Raw genomic sequence first — 26,472 nt, forward strand, 5'->3', positions numbered from 1 at the left:
GATGCAAAGGGGACAGGGTGGATGGGGAGGAGAAGCATTCACCATTTCACAGTGGCAAAGAGAATGTCCATCTGAGAATTTCTCGTATATCTGAACTGGAATTAGTGCTGCCACATACGAAATAAGGCACAGTTTTTAGTTTTTTACTTTATTTTTATTTATTAGTATTATTTTGAGACAGGGTCTTGCTACATAGTTTAGGCTGGTTTTGAACACATGGCTGTCCTGCCTCAGCCTCCTGAGTGCTAGGATTATGGGCATGTACCACCACACTCAGCCCCAGAGAGTTTTTTTTTTTTTTGTGGTATGGGGAAACAAACTCAGAGCCTCATGCTTGCCAGAAAGGCACTGCACCCGCTGAGCTACCTCCCCAGCCCCAGAGTTTTTATTTTTTATTTTTTTTGATACCAGGTACCAGGAATGAAACTCTAGACCATGCACTTGCCAGGCAGGCACTGTGCCACTGAGCTATATTCCCGGCCCGTCACAGAATTGTAAAGTTTATATATTTCTTACTCCTTGCTGTCCATATGCTCAGGAATTTATTCTGCATTGATCTTAGTAATTCAAGATTTGAGTTGTAATACCACAGCCCCCCAATTTTTTGACTGCCTTCCTTCCTTGTGCAGTGTTGGGGATAGAACTCCAGAGCTTTGCACATACTAGGCAAGCCGTCTACCACCGAGCTCATCCCTAGGCCTTTTCTATTTTGAGACTGTCTTGCTGAGTTGCTCAGCCTAAGTACAAATTTGTGATCTTCTTTCCTCATTCTTCCAAGGAACTGGTATTGCAGGCATGGGCCACCACACCTGCCTTAAAAGTTTTAATTTTTGGACCTCCTGAATTGAATTTTTTTCTTGGTGTAGTTAGGAGAGTTGTTGAGACTCTGAAGGGCAGTGAGGAGTAGTGAAGAATTATTAGAAAACTGTTCAATTTGTCTCAGATGTTGGAGAACTAATTCCAGACTAGTGAGAGATGGCATTGAGACAGAAAGATGGACCTTGAAATCAATATTGTTGCTTCCAGGCTGTTCTTTAGTGGATATTACTGAGAAGGTTTGTGAAAGGTTAAACTGACTTTCCTGCCCAATCACAGCTTTGGAGGAACTGACAGAATATTGTTGAGGAAAGCAAACCTTTTCAACAGGGTTGAAAAGATTTCTTGGGACTTAAAAAATAAAAGCTTATTCTGTTATGCCTCCTGGAAACTTGGGGAAATCAGTTGAAGAGAATAAGATAGGATTTAATTGCTTGTCTGTGTCCTTAGTAAAAACCCTGATTCCATCAAGCTCTAGCTGGAAAACTCTAAACTCATTCTAGAAGTTTGGAGACCCCCCGTGTTCAAGTGCTTTGTGTTACAAGGTGAGGAGCAGCATCCTTCAGAATATAGTTGATGAAACAAAGGAGGAAAGTAAAGAAAAAATAAATCAGCTCTTAAGACTACACATAGCTGGGCTTGGTGGTGCATGCCTGTAATCCCAGCACTTGGGAGGCTGACACAGGAGGATTGCCATGAGTTTGAGGCCATCCGGGACTACGTAGTAAGTTCAAAGCCAGTCTGAATTACATAGCCAGACCCTATCTCAAAACAAACAGACAAACAAAAAGAAGATAGTCTAAGCCAAAGTGGAAATAACAGGCAGCTAAAAGGCTGGCTTCTTTCATTGAAGACTATCTTAGTTACTTTTTTTGTTGCTGAGACAAAATACCTGGCACCCAAAGTTAAAGGAGGAAAGGTTTATTAAGCTCACAGTTTGTAGAGGTTTCAGCTCATAGTTGGGCTAGCTTCGAGGCAGGGTGCATTGCAGAGGAGAAACAGTTCATGGGAGGCAGAATTTGCAGGCAGCAAGTCTAAGCAACTTTAGCAGCTTCTTTCTACCCCTTTTATATTCCATCTAGGCTACCGGGATTAGGATGGGTACCAAACCAATCAGTGGACTCATTTGGTACTCACCCTTAATCCCAGCATCACACATTCTAGATCCAGGCACCTCTGAAAAAGCACCAGTTATGACTGCATGAGGCTTTCAGGGGTCACCTAGACATAAGCCATAACAAAGACCCACTCAGCAGATTTGTCACTGAAGTGTAGATATTTCCTGAACAGGTGAATCACATTAGTCCTCACGATGGGTTGAAAGGCTAGTTGATGAGACTGTAAGTCTGTATGCTTACATCCTACTGAGAATGCTGTGTTTTATAGGGCAACAGAAGTGGAGGTTACACTAGTAGTATTAATTAGAGCAGAATACAAGGCTTAAGATAATGGCATTTTGAGGCCGAGCGTGGTGGTGCACATCCATAATCCCAACACTCGGGAGGCTAAGGCAGGAGGATGGTTACAAGTTTGAGACCAGCCTGGGCTACAAAGTGAGCTAAAGGTCAGCCTGAACTGCATAGCGAGACCCTGTCTCAAAAAAAAAAAAAAGGCGTTTTGACATTGTGTCATTGTAAATTTCCTTTTCTTATTTGTTCCCCTCTGAGTTTGAGTCTCCCTTATTTGCACATTCTTTTTGGTTTTAATAGCTTATTTCACCTATTCAGTCATTTCCTTCATTTTTAAGAGGTAAATTGGCAGAAGAGAATGATCATGTAGGAAATTAAAATTGGTGATATCTTTAGTTTTGAAGTTCTTTGTGCAGCCTAGGCATTTCTTAGTAGTTCTTAAAACAGTAACTTTCTTTTTTTTTTACAATCATATTTGGGCAGTATAATCCTGGTTGCTTCATTTCCCATTGTACATGAAGAAATAACTGTACTTGTAATTTTATTGATGATTTACTATGGATTATTCTCCATGTTGGTTTGAGAAAAAAAAATGCCAAGAAATTGGTCACTTTCTTTTGTTGTCAAGTGTTGGATGTGTTCAGTTTAAAGGAGAATTTCAGATTATTCAGTTGTTGATAGGTATCACTTCAACAAGAGTTGGCACTTGATTAGGCTCTGCTCTTCAGTTTACTTTTTAATATTTAAGAGCAAGATGAGACAGAATATAACCAGTGATAATCACATTTGTCAAGATATTTAGACTTCTAGGCTTCCTCATTGCTGGGCTATACCTGTATTTAGTTGGGTATTACCCCTTTGTCCCTTGTTTGCCTCTGGTAACATGTGAACAATATTGTTATCCAACTTTGTATGAGTAGGGAGTATCAGTGAGGTAGAGCAAAAATCAGATCCTGAGAAACAAGGTGATATAGCAAGGCACTATTTAAACATGACAACTTGAGAATGTATTTGATTAGTATTAATGTTGTATAACATCAAACTTGGACTCCTTTCTTGATTCTACAGTAGGACTTAGTGTGGAGAAGAAATAGTACCACAACTGACTTTTTCATCAACATAAAAGATGGTATTTTTGAAGAGATTATAATTCATATTTCTCCTCATTTGTCAAAGGGAATAATTTGTATCATCTGTATTTGTGAAAGGGGGTATAAGTAATTTAAACCATAAAATTTTAATTGCTGAATTCAAAGATATAAATTTACTAGCTTTGTGAAGATACTAAGACTTACTGCCTCTGTGGATTGAGTGCCCTGTCTCTCTTTAAAATTTTGTTTGACCGTACTGGAATTGAATTTATGATTTTCATAATGAGCTACTTCCCCAGGTCCCCACACCCTCCCTGCCCCCTTTTATTTTGAGAGAGTCTTGCTAAGGTATTAAGTTGCACAGGCTAGGCTCAAACTTGGAATTCTTCCTGTCTCAGCCTTACAGAGTGCTGGGATTACAGGTTTGTGCTGCCATGCCTGGCTCCCCCTATGCTTTTGTCTAATGTAAGTAGGCTAGAAGTAGGGGAACAGACCTTTCCATGAAGAGAAATCTAATGGCTAGTCGTCTGATAACTCAGTATTTCAGAGAGCCTTATGATACGTTAATAAGATTAGCCCTGTTAAACTTCATTATTTTATTTTTTGATAGTACTAAGGAGTAAACTTCTTTAGATAGAATCTGAGGTGGTTGAGCTTCTAATAATCTCCACTTCTTAATATTATTATTATGAGTCTTATCATATGTATTTAGTACTGTGCAGTTTGATAAACTAATATATAGTTGTTATCATATTGAGATGGCCAATATATATCTTTTACTGTCCTCTTGCAGTAGACTATAAAACTGTATTGTTCGTTATTGTGTCTTGCATGTGTCGTATCATACATGAGGGGGTGAGTATGTCTTTGAGACTCTGCTTTCAGTTCTTTTGTGTGTATAATCCCAGAAGTAGAGATCCAGGGTCATGTGATAGTTTCATTTTTATTTACATTAAGAAACAAAACCAAAGTGTGTTTATTTAATATGCATTGCAAAAGCTCAGCCAGAGACTTAATTTCAAAACCAAAACCAAAACAATACCACAATTCAAGATAGTGTTCTACCCAGAAGTCAAGAAGCGGTCAGACTAAGGAAAAAATAAAAGACACCACAAGGACAGGTTGGACAGCCAGGTCAGGGCTCTAAGCTGGATACTTGCTTTGAGTAGGCTTCCTGCAGCTCTTCTTAAGAACTATGGGTTTTTCTAGAGCTAGGCAGCCTGTGTATTTAAAGGGCTGTCAGTGCAGCCTCTGGGTAGATAGTAGGAAGGTCTTGATGCCTTTCATAAAGGGCAGGCCACTTGTCTCTGAGGATGTGCAGGCAGCTGTTACCCTGGGTATCCACATTGGGGTGGTAGCAGGGAGTGAGGAACTTCACTGTGGGCACCTTGTAAATGTAGCCACTGGGAACTCTAGAGAGAGCTTTTACCTCAGGTCTTATATACTGTACCAGCTGCCCTGTGGATGGTCCCTACCCATTTGAAAAGGTCATCTGTCTGGTTCAGGGAAAGTAGAAGTTCTTCTGTCACCAACATGAAGATCATGAGCTCCTGTTGTAGCCTCTTGGCCACAGGGCCCCAGGCAGTTCCCCACTGGGCTTAGCTCTTTTAGAACCAGAAGCGACACAGGCCGCAGGGTCACAGTTCTAGGAGGCCATCTGGGCTACACTAGCAGGGAAACGGGAATTCAGCTGCAACTGTTTTTTGTTTTGTTTTGTTTTTCAACTTCTTTTGTTTTGTTTTTTTGAGACAGGTTCTTTTGTAGTGTAGGCTGGCTTTGAACTGACTATAATCCAGGCTGGCCTCCAGTTCAAGGCGTTCCTCCTGCCTCTGCCTCCCAAGTGGGAATACAGGCATGTACCACCATGCCTGGCCTATGTTGAATTATCTTTGTATACCAGGTGTCCTTTCAATTGGTGAAGATAACTGGGAGTTAACATATAGCCTATTTGGGAGATTCAGGCTTAAGTACTGGGTTTGTATAACAGTTGATTTTTCATTTGAGAACAGTATAGAAATGGCTAGTATTAAAAGAGGTCAAATCTAAATTAAGTCAAGGTTCATTGGTAATTGGCAAGCATAACTTCTCTTGAAATGACAAAAGCACTATTTTCTAAGGAATGGCGTGAGGCAGAGACCAACCCAGATCACTGTGCCTGTGTAAAGGCAATATGGCATGGAATTTATTCTGCCTGGGTGCAGGCAGACGGTGAAAAGGCTGACTGTAGGGAGCAAAGAGAAGTGAACTTTTTTTTATAGGGCTTTTAAGAGGCAAGGGTCATTAGGTGGGAAGATCTTAGTAAATATCAGTCGTCAAAGGTCTCTGGATGTCTTGTGCCTCTGGGCAAAGTTCTTGAGGCATCCTCTGTGTAAATGTTTGGGTGTCTTCAGATGTCCAGGTGTTCAGAGGATTCTTTGCACCATTTACCTCTTTCGTGATATCCTGTGTTTGCTGAGAGCATAGTGCCTCTGCTGGATGACAGGTTGGGTTTTGGGAGGGGTCACAACTGAATTGAGCCTTACATATCCATGTCCTTTTTTTATCACCAGAGTCATTTCAACTTGTAAATGATCGGTCTTCCATAGCAATTTGAAGGTATTTGGAAGTAGTATAAAAATCAAACTGTGAAAGCATCAGTTAAAACACATCTGTGGTAGTAGCAAAATAATTTTAAAAATCTGCATTATATTTCTGTTTTTTAATATCCCTTTTCTCAAAATTTTCGGCTTTACTTACTCTGTTGCAATTTTAACTCCCAGTGTACTTCTGAGAAAGGTTCTTAGGTTTTCTTTTGTTTTTGTTTTGTTGTTGAGACAGGGTCTCATTGTGTAGTTTAGGCTGGCCGCAAACTCACAGCAGTCCTCTTGCCTCAGCCTCCTGAGTGCTGGGATTACAGGCATGCACTACCATGCCTGTCAGGTTCTTAGATTTTTAATGTTGATATAATCTTGGAGTAAAAATCTCAAGCCATAGACCAGGCTGTTGAATTACAGCCTAGATTTTACAGAAGATTCCCCGAATGATAAATATGCACATCAGAAATTGAAAAGCACTCTAACCATTTTCTGGGATTGTACCTCACTGGATTAAAGGAAAGTTACGGAGTATTAAAGTTAAGGTAATTTACTGATCACACATTAATAGGTGAAAACTGGTTAAATGAACAGGTAGCTTTTTCTATATAAGTATAGAGAAGAAAAAGTACAGAGAAGCAGAAATCAATTTTTTGTAAGTAATCACATTGAACCAAATTTTCCCATAATATAAATGCACCTGAGGTTTATTTTGTTTTGTCTACATTGCTTCTTGAGTAGAGTTTCATTTGCTTAATGTAAACTGAAATTATATCAGAGACACAAATGAAGGGTTTTGTGGAGTTCATAGTCTTAAGAGTATGTGTGGGGTCAGTCTAGAAGATGAAAATTATTTTCATATCATTTTATGATTATTAATGTTACAGAAATTCCATCCCTGCTCAACTTTTCAGATTCTTTAGTGTTACATTTTACCATGGAGAACTATTCGTTTGCAACATTTTTAGAGGGCTTTTTAAAATAAAGTAGGATAATTAACAAAAATAGCAGGAATTACAGGACAGCCTAATAGAGATCTGTCTTAGTTACTTTTCTCTCGTAGCTAAGACAAAATATCTGACGCCCAGAATTAAGGAAGGAAAGGTTTATTTAGCTCACAGTTTGTGGCTGTTTCAGTCCATACTTGGCTGGCTCCAAGGCTGAGTAGCACATGGCAGAGGGCAACAGTTCATAGCTTCAGAAAACAGCAAAAGCAGCAAGAGGAGGGGGGGTGTGGGGGAGGTGGGTGGTTGGAGCAGCTGCTGGAAGAGCAAGCCTCTTTCCCTCTCTTATATTGTATGCAAGTTACCCACCCCAGGGTGGTGTAGCACTCACACCCATAATCCCAGCATTGGACTGTGGATCAATCATAAACTCTAGAAGCCTGCACCCATGAAGGCATGAGGCTTTGGGGGAACATCTAGACACAACCATAGCAGTCTAATATAAATGATACAGTTACTGTTTTCTTCAGAGAGTACACTTCATATTAAAATCAGGTTTATTTTATAATTTTAACTCAATGTAGTTGTAAATTATCTAGATAAGAGAACTAAGTTGTTGCCGGGTATGGTGGTGCATGCCTGCAATCCCAGGAGGTTGAGGCAGGAGGATCACTGAGAGTTGGAGGCCAGCCTGGGCTACAAAGTGAGTTCAAGCCAGTCTTAACTGCATGTGGGGTGGTGGGGAACTAAGTTGTTGTTAATTGTTATATGGGAAAAAAGCGGGCATGCTTTTAAGTTTGTATTGTGTTGAATATATTAATCCCTTCTCATTCTTTCAGATTCATCAGGATTCATTTTTGATTTGCAGTCTAATACTGTACTGGCTCAAGGAGGAGTTTTTGAGAACATGAAAGAGAAGGTAAGACTACAAATACATACAGTTTATGTTGTTACTGTAGATAACAAACTTGTATGTCATAAGAAAATTTAGGAACTGATCAGTAGCTATTACAAACTTGTATGTCATAAGAAAATTTAGGAACTGATCAGTAGCTATTACAAACTCATTATGCCAGGTGGTGCACACCCGTAATCCCAGCACTGCAGGAGGCTGAGGCAGAAAGATCACCGCAAGTTTGAAGCCATCCTGGGCTACATAGCGCGTTCAGAGCAGCCTGGCCTACATAACAAGACCTTGGCTCAAAAAACACAAAATGAAACAAAACAACAAAAACAAAACTTCATAGTGAAAGTGAAATTTTTAGGAACTAGAACAGAATGCCACTGTGTATCAGAGGGTGAGACTACCATAATGGTTCTGAAGAATACTGTAAACATAATTTTCCTTGCATATTGTCATACATATTCATTGTAAATTCTGTTGGAGACATACATTAGTTCATTAATGTCATAACCAGTGTTATTTATAATGACTATATGTCTCATTTGGCAGCATCCTTAAGGAGCAGCTTGGTTCATAGGATCCTCCCAGTCACTTCAAGAGCATTCTTTTTTATTTTGGGAGGTCTTTTAAGACAAGGTCTTGCTGTGTAGTCCAGGTGAGGCTTGAACTTGAACTTACTATGTAGTCCAGGCTGGCCTTAAACTTGCAGTAGTCGTGCTCACCCTCTGCAGTTCTCGGGATTACAGGTATGTGCCACTATGCCCATCTTGAAGAGCATTCTTAAGTCCAGGAGACTTCAGAGCAAGAAAAGCGCATTTTCTCAGTAGCATTTCTTTCAAAGAAAAATAGGTATTTTTTAGTAGTAATGTGTTTTTTTTTTTTTCTTTTTGAGACAGGGTCTCGTTATGCAGTTCAGGCTGACCTTGAGCTCACTTCGTAGCCCAGGCTGGTCTCTAACTCGCAGTGGTCCTCCTGCCTCAGCCTCCCAGGTGCTGGGATTGCAGGCGTGTGCCACCATGCCTGGCCAGCATTACCTCAAGAAGTGGTAGTGCCCTAGTATTCAGGATTCTACTGGGGGTTGTGCAGAAGAACCAATTTTTGTATTTGCTTAAAGTGTTCTAAATAGTTTTAGGCACTAATAATTCAGCAGAGAAATATAGCATTCAGTACAGCCACACATCGTTCCCCAAAGCCACATATTATTATTATTATTATTATTATTATTATTATTATTTTTTTTTTTTTGGTACCAGGAATCGAATTCTGGACCTTGCGCTTGCCAGGCAGACGCTTATGCCACTGAGCTATATCCCCGGCCCAAGCCACACATTATAAACAGTCTTAACTGCCCATCAACAGAGGAAACAATGAGTATGTCATACAGTGGAAATACTTTGCCACTTAAATAAATAAAAAATGTGTTTATCAACATGGAAAAGGCCAGGCATGGTGGCATATGCCTGTAATCCCAGTACTCAGCAGGCTGAGGCAGGAGAAGCAGTGCAAGTTCGAGACCTGAACTACATAGCGAGACCCTGTCTCAAAAAAAAAAAAGAAAAATCAACATGTAAAATATTCTTAAAATGCTATGTCAAGAAAGCAAATTGAAAATAAACATGTATAAGGTAGTACTTATGAAATAATAACATAGATTATAAATATACAGTCATCCTAAAAATACAACACCAAACTTAGAGTAGAAATCTCTAGGGAGCGAAGAAAAGATGTTTTATTAAACTGGTATCACCAGTTATGTGTTCATTTTTTTTTTTTTTTAAGAGTGGCAAAGTTCAAAAACATAGTTGTAAAGTTTCACATTTATTAAAGGTAGGAAAAAAACAGGCTCTGTGGGGCAAGTTTGGGATTAAAGGTAGGAAAAAGAAAAATTTGAAATAGTACACTCTACAGTGTAGGGTGGGCTGCTGTGAAGAGACAAGATGGTGTTCATTGTTCTGTGTGCCTGAAGCAGTTTATAGTAATTCAGGTTATCTCTAAATAATCTTTGTAGAGTTATTATAAAGTGATATGAAGTAAAAATTTTTAGAAGTGATAAATAAAAATCTAAGTTGTTTTAGTTGGTGTTTCATTAAACGTTCCACCCTTTCCTATGGCATGCTTAAAGTGAGGAAATATTGTGCTAAATTAGTACCTGGTACCTAAATTATACCACCCTTTTTTGATGTGAAGTCTAGTACGTATCTTCTGTTTCTACAAATGTTCTGCCATCCTAAGTTTTGAAATTAATTTTTGATGTGCTAATATCACTCATCTATTTTTATTTCCAGTGAGATGGCTGTATATACTCTAACACTGAAGAAAAATATTAAAAATGAAAATGTCTATTTTTGTTATTCTTTGTACTACACCTCATCTCCCTAGTGACCTACTGATGTTAGAATTAAATGACCCTGTCATCTTTTCTAGATAAATGCAGTACGGGCAATAGTTCCCAATAAAAGCAACAATGAAATCATCCTGGTTTTGCAGCACTTTGATAATTGTGTGGACAAAACAGTACAAGCATTCATGGAAGGTAATCTTAGCTCATTTTTTAAGAAGTTTGTTTTTGTTCAATAGATGTTACTTTGGCCTTTCAGAACACTCAGTAGCGTTCTGAAATCAGCAGCGTTTTACAGATGATATAGCAGACCCTATGATAAATAACAGAACATACTTTGATGTTTTGTTAATTTTTTTTTGGCCTAGAAGCAATTCGTTCATAAACTATGTGATACCGGGAATAAGAAACAAACTAAGAAAACTCTGTTATTTAACACAAAATATTCTCTACTGCTATTTAAGGAGAAAGCATGTGTCCAATGTAATTGCAGTTGAGTTGAATAAAAATGTAAGTGACTCTTTATAACAAAGGAGTGATTTGGTGCCCCAGCAGCAGATGGCAAATTGAAGAACTCAACATTCTTTTCTAAGCTCTATTATAATTTCGTTTGGCTCTGGCAAGTGACTCAAATGTTTAAGTTTTGTATGTTCATGTAGAAGAAAGATAGGCTTAGTCAAGGTTTCACATTCATAGACCTGAGGAGTGGACCTTTTTCCTTATAACTTGTTTGAAAAAAACATACTTGAAGTTTTTTGGTCATTGAATGGAGATGTCCTTAAGTCTCCATTTTTAATTTCCAGAATTTGCAAATACAGGATAAACAGGTCTAAATAGTTTTTTTTTTTTTTTTTTCCTGATACCGGGAATCGAACTCATGACCTTGCGCTTGCCAGCCAGGCGCTGTGCTGCTGAGCTAAATCCCCAGCCCCAAATATATGTGGTACAGCACAAGGGTTTTCCTTTCTTTCCTTTTTTTTTTTTTGTGGTGGTTCCAGGAATTGAACTCATGACCTCATGCTTACAAGGCAAGTGCTGTGCCACTGAGCTATATTCCCAGTCCCTAAATAGTTTTTTAAATCTATATTTTTAAAGAACTTTTAATTTTTTAAAAGCAGGTCTAAATACTATAAGGTTTTTCTTTACTTTCATCTGTTTTCTATAAATTATTATGAGTTTGCTGGAGTGTGCAGCTATTTCCAAATTAGTATAGCCAGGGTGGTGTGGAACTTGGAGGAAAGTGGGTGGCACACTTGAGCGGAAGCCAGTTGTCTTTGTATTTGGACTACAGTGTAAATAATCATCAGAATGACCAGGCTACATTAGTCTCTTCTTGGAAGAACTCACTGGGGTAATTACATGGAGAAGGGCGATTTAAATAGGCAAGTATTCCAAAATGGAAGCACAACATGATTATCTCATTACATTACTTTAGAGACTTGATTCCTAAATTTCCTTATTCGAAACTTTGGAAATTCTCAGGCAGTTATAAAAAGCAGGGCCATTAATTCCTGCTTGATGGTGGTCAGGGAGAAAACCTGTGATTGGTTTCTTTTACAGGTAGTGCCAGTGAAGTACTCAAAGAATGGACAGTAACAGGCAAAAAAAAGGTAAAAATGAATTAAATTTAAGAGCATGATATTGATGTTCATACTAATTTTTAAAATGTAGGCTTTACAAAAAAAATTGAAAGAAAAAGTTTACATAAATATCTTCAGCTGCCAGTGTGTCTTAGCCAGGGAGGTTTATCCAAGATGTGATTATTGCTAATAAGTGTCTTCAGTTCATTTGGCTAAAATGTCCCCTTTGACATGGAAATGCAGCTAGTACTGAGTACCACCCAGTCTCTTCCCTGTGGTTGAAAGCAGGAAACAGTAACTCTGTGCTGAGAGGATGGTGGATCGGGGTTGAAATGAAACAGCATGTGGAGAGGAATGCAGAGCTGCTCCAGTGAAAGTGATCAGGTTTTCAACAATATTCACATTATAGATCAGGTAAAATACTCAGATTTTTAAGTTAGACAACTGTGTTATGATCCCTAATATCAATGAACTTTGACTTAAAGTTTAAAGAGAGCTTTTGCTACTGGAGCTATTAAGTACAACTGCAGAGGGGTCTGGTACTGTAGTTGAGGAAAGTAGAAGGCACTTGGGTTGGAGAGGGTCAGAACTGGATTTCTATCTTGTTCCACTATATAAGGGCTTTGTAACCTGGAGTATTGTTTAACCTTGGTGTGCCTTGGTGTACTCATCTCTAAAATAGAAAAATAATACTTATACATACAAGTATTTAACGTAATGCCTAATACATAGTTCTTGGTCCTTTCTCCTTTATCCACTTAACACCAAGATGTGGGCCAGATGTGGTGGCTCTTGCCTGTAATCCTGGGAGGCTGAGGCAGGATGATAGTTACGACTTTGAGGCCAGTGAGTTCAAGGCCAACCTGAATTACATAGTGAGAACCTGTCTCAAAAACAAACGAGAAACCTGCAAGATGTTTTCCCAAGGGATACTAGCTGGTCTTAGTATTCTTTCCACAGCTCTGTACCCTAAATGAAGGCCCATTAAGAAACGCTTAAAGTATGGATTTTAGTCACGTATCTCTATGAAACCTGTTTAGGGTATTATTTTCCTGCATTAGTTGAGTGCTGGGCTCCTGAAATGCTTTCTTGATGACTAAATCACTTCATTAGGTTTGGCATGGTGGCTCACACCTGTAATCCCAGCGCTCTGCAGGCTGAGGCAGGAGGTTCATTGCAAGTTCAAGGCCAGCCTGGACTACAAAGTGAGTTCAAGGCCATCCTGAACTGCATAGTGAAACCCAGTCTCAAAAAGACCCCTCTCTCCCGCCAGTAAAAGAATCACTTCATTAGCAGTTCTGTCAGGGTTTCATCATGGCCTTAGTGACCCTTGAGAATTTTCCAAGAGATACTTAATACCCTGAGCTTGTCCTGAAGCTGTTTATACTTAGAGCTTTGCGTATTTCTGTAACTTACCATTGCTTTCAACAAACATAGTTAGCTGTGAGTGTTCTGGAAAACATGAGTGTCTTAATTTATTGCCCCAGGATGATAACTCATTAGTGCCAGTTCACATGGATGAAAGTAATTAAGAGCAAGGTGAGATTGTATCTCAAGTTCACATACTCCTGCTAGATGGAGCCCACTGAAAATACTTGGGGAGGGGAAATTTAGTTATACCTATCTAGCCTTGGGAGTAGGATTAAGTATTGCTAATAGAGCTGTGAGTTGACAAAACAAAAGGTAAAGACCTTGTTGTTTGCTTTAATTTTATTATTCTTGCTGGGCGTGGTGGCACATCCCTGTAATCCCAACACTCAGGAGGCTGAGGCAGGAGGATCGGTGTGAGTTGGAGGCTAGCCTGAGCTGCATAGTGAGTTTATAGTGAGACCCTTCTCAAAACAAACATTTTACTATTTTCGTAGGTAATATATTCATGTGGCCCAAAAGTCAAAGGTGCAAAATTTAATGCACTGAAACACCTTTATCCTATTTGTATTCTATAGCTATTTGGTTCCCTCCCCCAAAGTCTAACAGGGTTACAATTTTTTTAATGTATCTTTTTTTTTATGCACATAAGCATATTCTTTTCTCATATAATATACCGAACTCACTTCATATTTCAGTATACAGCATAATGAACGTCTTTGGTATTGTGGACACGTGGTCATCTTGCTGTTTGGATGCACCCTAACTTACGTAACCGGTTCCCTACTGGTCAAGCCTTGGGGTGCTTCCAGTGCTCTGCTTCCAGTCCTTTACTAAAAGGCTTTTAGTAACAATACTGCAATAGGCAACCTGATATAATGTATAATTGTAAACATGCTAGCCTTGCTTAGGATAAATTTTTAGAAGTAAAATTGCAGGCCAAAAGGTCTGTGCATTTACAATTCTGATAACTATTACTAGATTGCCACCCCTGCTAGTGATACATGAAAATTCTCTGTTGTACTCTCAACTCTACAGGGTTGCTATACCTTTTTACTTTTGCTAATTTAATAGATGAAAAATGATATTGCAGCATAGTTTTAATAGGTAGGCCTCTTAGATGGGCTTATGCTTCATTCCATATGTTTACAGCTTATATAATTTCTTTTATGTTATTTTGGGTTTTTTTAGAGCTCTGTGTATAACTTTTTTTTTAATATAAGCTACACTTTTTTTTTCATATTTTGTAATTTATCTTTTCATTTTGCTAAGGTAGGTCTTACCATAAAGAAATGTTGTGTGTTTATTTATATTATGAGCTTATCCAAAGCATAGGGTTTTACATAGTAAAATTTTATTTTAGGCAGTGTTTCAACATATACCAAAATATGTTCAGTCTCTGGAAAGAACCTGAGAAATAGGTAGCATTTATTGATTGCCTTTGGGTAGCTAGAGGTACTTATCTCTGAGTTGTGTTGTGGGAGGGTCTGCTTTTTCTTTTCTTCTTTTCAAATCTTCAATAACTTCAGAACAAAAAGAAGAAAAGCAAACCAAAACCTGCAGCAGAAACAAGAATCGGTACCCCAGATTCCAGCCAATCGGTTTCCGTTCAAGAAGAGCAGCCTGTGCCTTCCTCAGAGAAAGGTGGCGTGAATGGCTACCATGCCAGTGGTGCCGTCAACGATGGTGGCATGAATGGGTACCATGCCAGTGGTGCCACCAACGATGCCGAGTCTGTGGACTCGCTCAGCGAAGGTTTGGAGACACTCTCAGTGGAGGCCCGAGAATTGGAAGGTCCTGAGTCGGCCGCACCAGATACACTGGGTAGAACAAGTAAGTTTATTTTCAGGTTTTTCAAAAGTTGCATTCAGTTGAAAAATACAAGAACTTCCTTGTTGAGGAAGCAATCAGTAAATTAAATGCAATTGGTCTGTTACAAGTCTTTGTAATCTTTTGTGTAGAAGACCAGCAGTTTATACTTACCAAAGGCCTAGAAAAATAAAATTCTTGTTCCCCTGTCTCATATTTGAACTCTAATCATTAAAATTTTTCTATCCTAATAGAGGAGTAGCTTAGGGTTTAAAAAAAAACAGACTTTATCTTTTCTACTTATGTAGGAAGATGATGAAGATCAGATAATCTTGTTTTCTAGTCAAGAGTTAAGATCCATAATAGTTGTAAATTCACATAGCTAGTACATTTTTGTCAACCACTTTGTTGTGTTGGGAAGATACTGGAAATATATCTCTTTGAAAATTATTTATTTGTTAATCCAACTTTCCCTGCTTTATAGTTCTTAGCTTTATAAATGCAGAGTTACTATAAGAATTATGCTATGCTTTGTAGAATTTCTTTTATTAATTCAGACAGACAGACAGACACACACACACACACACACACACACACACACACACACACATTCTTTCCCTAGAGAAAAAGTATTGTGCCTACACAGACCCCAAAGATAGACAGTGGCTTTCATGTTTTTTTCCTGGGCTAATCTTATTTTTGAACTCTGCCCCTTTCTGTGCTCCCTAAAACTTTTTGAAATTCTTCTTGAGACAATATAAAATTCTCTTTCCTCAGTGTAATTTCCAGAAACTAGCTGAAGTTGGTGATACTGCCTCTCCACCTATGGAGCTGCAGTGTTATTTCCTATCTAACTAGGTTGGCTACAGCTGCTTTTCTTCATGCCCAGTGCCTCCTAGGAGTAAGCCACAAGCTACTGATAGTCACACTGAGCTGATTCTGATCTTTGTTCTATTTTGTCAGTTGATTTTGCTCCCAAATTTTGAAGAGTCATGAATTTGCCTAAAAGGTTTTTGCTTGCTTACTTTGTGTACTTAAGACTGCTTGACTGATTTAATCCTACATTATGCTCTAAAGCTGTGGCTCTTGTTGGACAGGATCTGTGCTGGAGAATGGTGTCTCTGACTTTGAGCCCAAGTCTTTGACTACCTACTCTGTTCAGAATGTTCAGAACTCCAGGAATGCTGCCAAGTCTCTGTCAAGATCCACCTCAGGACCTCACTTTTCAAATCTGGGAATGGAGGATGTCCCACTCTCGTCTACTAATAAAAAATTAGGTAATGCAAGGTCCCACCCATGAGCGAAGGAAAAGTCCAGTTCTGGCTATCCCTTAGATAAGGTTTCAAAAGGGCATCAAGTAATACTTTACCTGTTTACCAGACTGTAATTCTGCAACATGTTCTACCTCCATGTATACAGCTGAAGTGTAAGTGTGGTTCAGATGTTATACCATCTTGTTAGAAGGACAGGGCCTTCCTTATGACTTAAAGGCAAACTTAACTGCCATGATGACTTAGCTAATGTTAACCTGTTTTCTTTGTTTGCTTTGCTGCAACGTTCTTTGTTTGCTTTGGTGCAACATTTTTGTGCTATTTCCTTCATTTTTTTTTTTTTTTTTTTTTTAAATTTTAAAGAGTAAGAGAAGGATAACAATAATGGGGGGGGGGTTACCAAATTACAAAGTGGTAGGAAATTATCAATGGTTATTGTTTTACATATTGTTATCTACAAGATAGTTTCTCAGGAAAGCAAATAGACAAATAATAGTGAGTTACAAACAAAAGAGGTAGGACATTATCAATAGTTGTTGTACTCTACTTAGGTATCTTTGAAAGAAAATAAATAGTACTATACATGAGTGACCTATTGAATAATCATTAACTATTCTCAATGGTTGTTGTAGGAAACACATAATAATAAACATGCATCCACTTATGAAATAGGATAGGAACAATACAAACATTGCAGGGTTATGGATAGATTAGTAGGAAAATATCAATGACTGCTGTAATACATGGTGGTATCTTCAAAGTGGTTTCTCAGGAAGACAGAGATACGCAAGAAGGATCTAACAAGAAGTTACAGCCTAAGGGTTGTCAAAAATCAAGTGAGCCGTCTGGGGCCAAAGCCATTTTTTGTAGCGTTTTCTCTCCAGCCTCCCATCGCATTGGGACCCCACAACCAGTTAGTGTCCTCTCCCCAACTGTCAGCACAGGCAGCAGGAATCCTGCTGCAGACTTCTCCGGAGCTCCACCACAGCCTGTACTGTCAGGGGAGGAATGGCTTCCAGGGAGTCTCCGCAGGTCCTGTGCAAGGTCCTCCTGGTTTACAGCTTCCGAGCGGCTCTCATGACCCCAGTCCACGGGACCTCTGACCCCTTGGGCTTAGTCTGCATTCTCATGTTCTCCGAGTGCTTGTTCAGCAGCTGCTCCTCTGCTGACTCTGGACCTTTCTGGTTCTCAATGGCAGGAGCAAGAGTGACCCGTTGCATAGCATGTATTCCCAGGGATTTTTCCATGTTTGAATGGTTCACACACGTCCTTAGGTGGGCATCTGTGGCCAGTGCATGGTGGGCCAATTGTGTCATTGTTTCACTGTGTCATGATAGTTCTCAATTGAGCAGCTGTGGCCGGCTTGAAGGCCGGCGCGCCACGGTGCTCTCCTGGTTTACTCAACAAATGGAGGATCTTTACCTCTGACGTAATACTCCAGAGAAGTATTTTCACTGCACTTCACCACTTCATGTTCTTATTGATAGCTGACTGACTCTTAACTTCTAACAAGATAATTTTGTTAGCATTGACTAGTGGTAGCTCTCTGCTTTTTTAACTGGTGTAGTCATTTAAATAACAGCCAGTAGTTAGAGGTAATACCCCCTCTGAGTTTTGTACATCTAAGCACGGTGGTCCACTAAAGTAAACAGATGAACCAGAGAAATGGAAAGGACACTTGTAACCTCTACCTCCTTACTGAATTGTTCATGCCACATGAGTTAAATTGTAATTATTGAAGTTGTTTTTTATCTTTTACTAGTCCTTAGCTTGATGCAGAACAGCAAGTCTGAGACTATCCATTCAAGCAGAAGTAAAAGATATGTAGGCATGAGGCTTTAAAGGTTTTAGGTACATTGCAAATGAAATCAAGTGGGAATGAAGAAGAGTTTAAAAGGTGAAGCTGGGCATGATGTCATGAGTGTTAGTCCCAAGCTACTTGGAAGACCGAAGTAGGAGCACTGCTTGAGCCCTGGAGTTTTGGTGCAGCCTGGCAAATACAGTGAGACCCCATCTCTAAAAATTCAGTAAGAAGTTGAAAATGTTTATCTTAGCACAATCATAAACTTCTTAGATTCATGATTCTAACAATCAGCCGAGTGTATAACTTCGGCATTAGTGAGTAGAAAGTTAGCAGACTACTGGTAACTGATTAAAATAAGTATTGTGGTGTGTTTCCTTTTTCTACAAAGCTGCAAAGATGACTTCCCTACATAGACTGTCTCAGAGTGCACAATAGAAAGATAGCTATTTAATTGCCGGGCGTGGTGGCGCACGCCTGTAATCCCAGCACTGGGAAGGCTGAGGCAGGAGGATCCTTGCGAGGGAGGCCAGCCTATGCTACAAAGTGAGCTCAAGGTCAGCCTGAACTGCATAGCGACACCCTGTCTCAAAAAAACAAAAAAGAATGATAGCCGTTTAATTTTGTAATGTCCATACAGTGAATTACTCTGTTAAATCCTGTCATTTGGTTTTTTCCCTTCTGTTTTATTTTGAACAGTTCCTAAAATTGCTTTATTCAGATTTGTTAATCTTTTTTTATTTTTTTAACAATTTTTGGTCTGCTGTTCATTGCATCTGGTTTACTTTTCATTGCAGACATTATTTTTTAATCTCTAGGTATTCAGCTGAGAATTTTAAAAATACCTTTCATGTTTCTACCTAACATGCTTCTGTTTTCCTCTATGTTGAGTATATGGTATCTGATTATAATAACTGTTTAATGTCTTTCTTCTTCCTTTTATCATCTGTCATTTTTGCATCCAGTTCTGTTTATTTTTCTCTTCATTATGGGCAATGTTTTCTGCCTATTTGTTGGTGTTTCATTTTGAGACAGGGTCTTGCTATATAGTTTAGACTGACCTTGAACTCATAGCAACCTTCCTGCCTGAGCCTCCTAAGTGCTGGCATTCCAGGTATGAGCCACCACGCCTGGCATTTGTTTCTGTTTTTGCAGAGGGCGGGGGAAGTACTGCACTCTGTCCGTTCCCTGAAAACCAGTGTTTCATATATCTTACCTGTGTGTATATATTAATTGTTTAAGAAAAGAGGATAAATTCTACTCTTGTTGCTTCACCTTGACCAGGATAGGTTTTTGTTTTTGATTTTGTTTTCTGTGATACCAAGGGTTGAACACAGGGCTTTCACATTGAGCTACATCTCCAGCCCTTTCTGTGTTTTTATTTTGAGAAAGGGTCTCACTAAGGTATGTTTCCCTGGCTAAGCTCAGACTTGTGATCCTTGTACTGTAGCCTCCCAGAGTGCTGTAATTGTGGGCATATACTGCACACCACACCTGGCTCAGGCTACTTTTTTTTTAAATCTATGAAAAATAAATTTTTTGGTTGGGGAGGGTGATTATTTAGGACACATTCTTAGACCACGTGTTATTTGTCTTAGGTGTTCAGATCCAGCTTGTAATTACATATGTTCCTTCATTTAATAATCTTAGGGTTTTCCTTCCCAGGTTCCAATATTGAAAAATCTGTAAAAGACCTTCAGCGCTGCACAGTGTCTCTTGCACGGTATCGAGTTGTAGTTAAAGAAGAGATGGATGCTTCCATTAAGAAAATGAAGCAGGCTTTTGCTGAATTGCAGAGTTGGTAAGTTGCTTTTGGTATAAAATGATTGTTTATGAAGATAGCCATTCACCAGATCCTTGAATTTCCAACTTCTAACTACTGTACATAATGGGATTTATTCCAACTCCTAATAACTGTACATAATTTAAAACCCTCTGATACATTTATCATTCTGCTTAATTATTTTGGTTACAGTGTGGTAATGAGTGGTACAGAGCACTCACAGCACAGTGGAAATTGGCCTGAGGTTAATATTGTTTGGAAAGGGACAAATAATTGGAGTACATAGCATCCACTTATGTCAGGATTTTAAACTCAGAGTGTGACAAATGATGTTTGAACAAAAATTATAAAATAGAGACCTGTTTTTCATTTATTAAGTCCTTTGTACTTCTTACTGAATTTTATCCCAGTGACCTCTTCTGTGCCTTATTGTTAATCATTGATTTGCTTTAATATTTGTGTGTTTCAAATTGTGTTCTGTAACATACTCATTTCTCTAAATATGTTAATATGTCTCCTTTGGGGGAAACCAGTTTAGTAGTTGAAGAGGTTGTTTGAAAATATTTTTTTTAAAGAGCAGGAAGAATTTATTGAGAGAAAAAAAGCTTCTGTTTGAGAGAGACAGAAGCGTGCCCAGAAAGCGGGTTGCCCACCAAACCCACTTCTCAAGGGTGTTCTATTGAGCAAAGCTATGAGGTCAGGTGGGCTTATGGTAGGACAAAATTATAATCAATAAGATTACAAGTATAGTCGCGTAATATTGATCCACTGGCAAATCATAGGATGGATGTGAAGTGGACAAAACTATGGTCAACCAATAAGTAGACAACAAAGTATATCCTAGCAACAAGTATAGTTGCTAGGATAATATTTATTATTATTATTTTATTTTATTTTATTTTTTTGGTTTTTCTCTGGTACCGGGAGTCAAACTCACAACCTCATGCTTGCCAGGCAGGTGCTGTGCCGCTGAGTTAAATCCCCAGCGCATAGGGTAATATTTATTAAATGGGGATCAAATGCAGAAACAAGTTACATAGGAAGCACACATGGGACGGACAAGGACTTTCCTGGAAGGAGTGGGTTAAGGTTTGGTCCTCCACCCCCAGGATTGATGCGTGCTTAGAATATTGATCACTGCTATTCATCCCTAGGGGAAGTATGTGAGTGAGTACTTTTTCTTGAAGCCTGGCCATCAGTGAATATGCCTCCAGCCACAATTGTCTTCTCCATTGAGCTCTTGAGGACTCAGCCCTGTCTGACTGCCTACAATATTTCTGCCTAACTTAGCTATCTATAATATTCTCCTCTGAAGAAGTACCCCTAACTGCCATGAGGGGGCAAGGGTCGAAGACTGAGCTGGCTACTTCCAGCTGAAGAGAGTCGTAGTTGTGATTGGCAGTCAGATACTCCACAGAGGGTCTGTCTGAAGGCCCTTGATAGATGGCAGGTGTTCTTGTCTTGGGTGGATATACAGCTTTAAGACTGGAGGAGATAAGGCCACACAAAGAAACAGTTAAGTAAGCATGGGCCAAATAATAAAAGCAACAGGATAATTATGAATATAGCCAGCAAGGTATAGCTTTCCATAAAGAGGATAAGGAGAAGGTCCAGGGAATTTCAGAATCTGACATGTCATTAACCTGTCATCTACTGTCTTGAACAGCTATTGAGACATGAGCAGAAGGATCATGAATGTACACGCAACATTTAGCTTTTATAATTGTACAAGTATTCCCTTGTGCTACTGTTAGAATGTCTAATGCCATCCAATTTTGGAGGATGGCTTGCCTCATTAATTTTACTTCTTCATTCAGGAGAGAGAGACCAGCAGACACCCAATAAGTATAGTTAGTTAAGGCCTTGATGTGTTGCATGACATCCTCTAACCCTAGGGAAGGAATAAAGATAGAAGCCAAATGATCATACCAGTGAAACACACTTGTAGACCATCAGTGCCATAGGCAGGCTGGTTTGCAGGTTTGTCAGTCCTTTTGACACTTCCGCCTTGTATCCATGCAAATCCTACCATACATCTTCCTATCCATCCAAGGGGTAGCCAGGGCCACAGCTTGGTTCTACAGGACCAATGAGTGCCATTGGAGGCTTCCCATCTAATTCCAGGGCAATTAAGCCAATTTGTTGCAAACCAGTCTTCAGCCTGTGAATTTATTGTATGTATACATTGTTTAGGGGGTGTCCATCCCAAGTATTTAGTAGAGTTATTCTCCAATGAGAACAGGAGTGATTCTTCTGTTTCAGATGTCCTATGGTGGGGGTTAACCAGAGATAATCATCCCATATCTGAAAATAGCCATCTTTGTATCTATGCTTGTTGGACCTCAGGATAGGACCCTTACTTTTTGTGTTGGTTTGGGGCTTATTTTTGCAAGGGAACACAATATAATACAGGACACATATTTTATATGATTATTTATAATAGTCACCCAAAGAACAATATACAAGAGAGTGCAGGAAATCTGTACACACACTAAGACCAAGGAATCCAACTGAGGGCCTGGATCCCACGGAAATGTCCTGCATGAGTCCAGCTGAAGACCTAGAGCTCATAACATTGCCTCCTACAAGTCCAGCTGGAGGCCTAGAGCCCATAACAATATCGCATGCAGGCCTGTTTCACAGATCTGTGCTCCAAAGGCCCAAAGGTCAGTGGTGGAATCTACAAAGTCTGTGCCAGCGGGATGAAGGATCTGTGTTAGCAGGCTGAGGGATCTGCACTGGAGCCAGGAAGCAATGCTCAGAAGAACCAGAGCTCCCCTGAAAGGTACCACAGCCATCCTCAGCAACAGTGAGGTCCCGAGCTCCTCCAGTGATCGGGATGGCCGAGTTCCCATCAGTGAAGCCAACGCAGCAAGCTTCTCTAGGAGACTTGCAGTGCACCATCTTCCCCTCTGGAGCCAGGAAGTGATGCTCAAAGTGAGGACCAGAGCTCCCCCAAAGTGAATTGAAGCTGTTCTCAGTGCCAACAAGGTCGCGAGCTCCTCAAGAGGATGAAAACAGCCAACTTCCATCAGGAAAGGCAGCATGACAAGCTCCTCCAACAGAACCAACAGCTCCTTACAGCTTCTACAAGCTCCAACAGCCTTTCTCCACTCCAAAGAGCCTTTCTCCACTCCTTTTTCTGCTCCCAAAAGCCCCTTTCTCCTTCTCCAGTTCTGCCTCTTATGCTGCTGGCAGCAATCCCCAGGTGGGCCTCCCACACCCAGCACCATGCTTACTCAGTTCAGCTGGGAGTTACAAGTTGACCACCAGTTATCAATCCACTGCAGTTCACTCCTGGTCAACTTGATAACCATACACATTTCCTTAATCCATGGTCTCTAGTGGCAGATTTGTGAAAAGTTAACATGTCTTAGTCTATTCACATTTATATTACTGTAACAGTTACATATATACAATTCTCTTTCTTTTTTTTTTTGCACTCATTCCTGCACTAGAAATAAAATATTCAAAGGGTGACCACTATTCAAGGTTAAAAGAAAATACTTGGATTAATTAACCAGATTACAAACATATCTAAGAACAACGTAGAAACATATTAAAAGAACTATTACAATCACAGTCCTTCCCATTAATTTTTTACAATGCATGGTAAGACTGAAAAACAGGGATCTCCTGCAATTCATATACGCTTTTATCTTCAGGTTAAAGGCTTCAGTTCATTTTTACAATGTCCTGTTCTTAACACCCATGTTTTCCTCTGTTTAATCCTTGCAATGTAGAGCTCCCCTCTGGCCAAATACTTCATATCATTCTACTACTGGCTCTTTACTCTTGACTTCAAACATAGATCTGGCCAAAAGCTCTCAACAGTAACCACGCCACAATCCCAACAGTAGACCACATTGAAATTTTGTTTCTCCAACCAGGCAGTATCTCCAAACACAAGCGAAACGCAGACCAACTTCTGCCAAAGCACAACATACCACCTGGGATCCAGCAGCCAATGCAGTCCTTCTCAATTGAAGCCTCCTGAGCTTCATCTCAACCAGTAGCATTTCCATCAGTTCTCTGATTTTCCAGGCTCTAACCAGAGTTTCCAGTATAGTTTGCAGCATACAAGGGCTGCCTCTTTTCTTCTTTTTTTTTTTTTTTGGTCTTTTCTTCCAGTACCAGGAATTGAACTCACGACCTTGTGCTTGCCAGGTAGGCGCTTTGCTGCTGAGCTAAATCCCTAGCCCCTTCTTGTTTTTTCTTTTTTTCTTTTTTTTCTGAAGGGCTGCCTATTTGGCCAGTCTCTCAAAACTTTTCCACATTAGTTCCATAGGCTCTTAAGTCACATGGCCAGGCAACGTTATAGTAATAACCCCACTTCCCCAGTACCAATTTTGTGCATCAGTCAGGGTTTTACTAGAGAAACAGATATAATACAAGATGTACAAATGTCTAAGAAATTATAAGATTGGCTTACGATGGTCAGCCAGAGAGTTGTATGAGGAAGTGTGCAGAGGGTATCTGCACACTGAAGACTGAAGGAATCAGCCCAGGGTCTGGAGTTCACTGCAGAGTTCCATGCAAGTCCATACCAGGAGGCTGATGAGTCTGCAATGGACAGCTGAAGGATCCAAGGTGGAAGCCGAAGAGTGCACTAGAAGCCAGGAGACGAAGTCCAAGCTGAAGGTGGAGAATGGAGCTTCTCCAAAAGGAATGGAAGTTCCTCTGTCCTTCCTCACTTCTCTTTTATATCATCTGGGTGATCCTCCCTAGGGTGGCTCCTGTACACCCTAGGCTCTAGAATTGCTGAGCCAATTGCTGAGCCAAATGTAGTTAAGCTTCTAAACTTTTCAGTTTGACATAATCAATCAAGCACTACACTTATTTAATAGGGGTCCTAACAGAGCCTTTAAAGAGGCTTTAGTGGCATTGTTAGAAAAAAATTCTATTATGTCCAGGATCATTAAGATTATAGTTTATAGGCATTCCGCTACCGTGTAGTGGTGGGTTAAAGTATGAATCACTGAACTCTTGTAGTTTATTCCAATTATCTCCTTGGAGCAGGATACCCACCAGTGAAGGCTAAGAGTAACATCTTAGATTATTCATTTGAAGGGTTTGTTTTTTCTTGAACAAGAGTCTTAACTCTTCCGTGGATTCATAGGAGTATTCTGATTATGGTTGCTTACACAGTGACAGTGTCCGGTTCCCAAGACTTGAGTTGGGTGTGGTGTATCCAGGGGAGCAGGCATGCTACCTTGACAGCTGATGGAGTTGACAGGATCATGGTATATGGTCCTTCCCAAGTTGGTCCTAGGGATGGGGATGATAAGGGAAGAGACTTCACCAGTATTAAGTCTCTGGGTAGAATATGGCATTTCCCTTTTCTTCAGGTTGAGCTTCCATTAGCTGTTGAGTCTGTTGGAATTTAACCAGTGAGGTGACATCCTAGTAAGGCATCTTTCTATTGAAGAGAAAATCATTAGCAAGAAAATGACATCCATAAAGCATTTTAAATGGACTGAGACTTATAATTTGAGGTGTAGAGCTAAAGGTGTAGTAAGTGAGGCCACTGTAGGTGGGTCTCCTGAAGCATTTTGCGAAGATCTCTTTGTAGGGTCTCGTTCATTTTTTCTACCTTTTGTGATTGTGGCCTTCATGTACAATGGAGGTGATAGAGAATGCCCAGTGTCTGAGAGATAATCTGTGTGACTTGCTTTAAAAGGCCCCTTATCACTCTATAAGCTCTTAGGAAGTCCAAATCTGGGGATGATTTCTGAGACTAAAACTGTCACCACCTCCTGTGCCTTTTCTGTTCTACAAGGAAAGGCTTCAACCTAGTTTGTGAAGGTATCTACCCAAGTTAGTAAGTATCAAACTCCTTTACTCTTCGGCATATGAGTGAAATCAAGCTGCCAGTAAGTCTAGAAACTGTACTTAAGGGACTGGGATAGCAATTGTAACCCATTGGCTCTTAGACCCTGCTGTTGATGGAGTCTGATATTTTGTTTTAAGTCCCTCTAGTTTTAGCTGTAATAGCTCCAAAATTTTGATGACTTATGAGAAACAGCAGTTAACACCTTACTTTTGACCAATGAAAAACTCACAAGTGATTGTACATAGACAACAATAAATTTTATATTTGTAAAACCAGTCTAAGCATCATTTTGATTAGTTGGCAATCTGGGTAAGCATCATTTTGATTATTTGGCAACCTGGGTATGTATATTATAGTATTTAGACAGGATAAAATATCTCTCCCAGGATGGGAACTGGGCTTTTAGGCATAACTAAAAGGAATGGGTGAAGAGAAAGTTATTCCAATTATAGCTTAAGTGAGTTACCTTTTATCTGGCGACTCTTCTTTATTGAGGTATGATTGCTGGAAGGAAGGCCAGGATTGAAAAGGACACAGAGACATGGGCCAGTGTCCTGTAATAGGCTGTTATTTTTCCTCTAGTCATGATTACTCAGGGCTCCTCTGTAGAGATGACAGGTGGAGGTGACAGTCTTGCCAGAAGGAGGTGGCAGAGTGCCCTGGGCCCCTTTGGTCTTACTAGATCAGCTGGGAAGATAGGTCTGAGCTCTGAGGCCTTTGCCTCAGAGCGCAGTGTAGCTTCCAGTAGCCGCCTTTGCAGTCAGAGTACAGCATGGGGGACCTTGTAAAGCAATCCCTTTTAAAGTAGCCTGGCTGCTGGGTGTGGTGGCACACGCCTGTAATCCCAGCACTCGGAGGCTGAGGCAGGAGGATCGTTATGAGTTCGAGGCCAGCCTGGGCTACAAAGTAAGCTCAAGGTCAGCCTGAACTGCATAGCAAGGCCCTGTCTCAA

The 26,472-nt window shown here is 39.9% G+C and overlaps 1 protein-coding gene and 2 pseudogenes across 2 annotated transcripts in view; 1 reads left to right on the forward strand and 2 right to left on the reverse strand.

Moving 5' to 3' along the window:
* The window catches only part of Spats2 (spermatogenesis associated, serine-rich 2), a 126,192-nt gene that overhangs the window by 67,338 nt on the left and 32,382 nt on the right, over positions 1 to 26,472 (forward strand). For both annotated transcript variants that reach the window (XM_013505714.1, XM_013505715.1), the window contains exons 3-8: positions 7,673 to 7,752; positions 10,162 to 10,270; positions 11,636 to 11,685; positions 14,553 to 14,856; positions 15,930 to 16,109; positions 19,570 to 19,705. In XM_013505714.1, the coding sequence (XP_013361168.1) occupies positions 7,673 to 7,752; positions 10,162 to 10,270; positions 11,636 to 11,685; positions 14,553 to 14,856; positions 15,930 to 16,109; positions 19,570 to 19,705 (859 nt within the window). The remainder of the gene's footprint in view (positions 1 to 7,672; positions 7,753 to 10,161; positions 10,271 to 11,635; positions 11,686 to 14,552; positions 14,857 to 15,929; positions 16,110 to 19,569; positions 19,706 to 26,472) is intronic.
* On the reverse strand, positions 4,452 to 4,973 carry LOC102018003 (annotated as a pseudogene).
* Positions 25,923 to 26,472, reverse strand: part of LOC102020355 — a 2,886-nt pseudogene continuing 2,336 nt past the window's right edge.

The sequence above is a fragment of the Chinchilla lanigera genome, unplaced genomic scaffold (assembly GCF_000276665.1).
Source record: "Chinchilla lanigera isolate Chin_1 unplaced genomic scaffold, ChiLan1.0 scaffold00099, whole genome shotgun sequence".
NCBI classification, from domain to species: domain Eukaryota; kingdom Metazoa; phylum Chordata; class Mammalia; order Rodentia; family Chinchillidae; genus Chinchilla; species Chinchilla lanigera.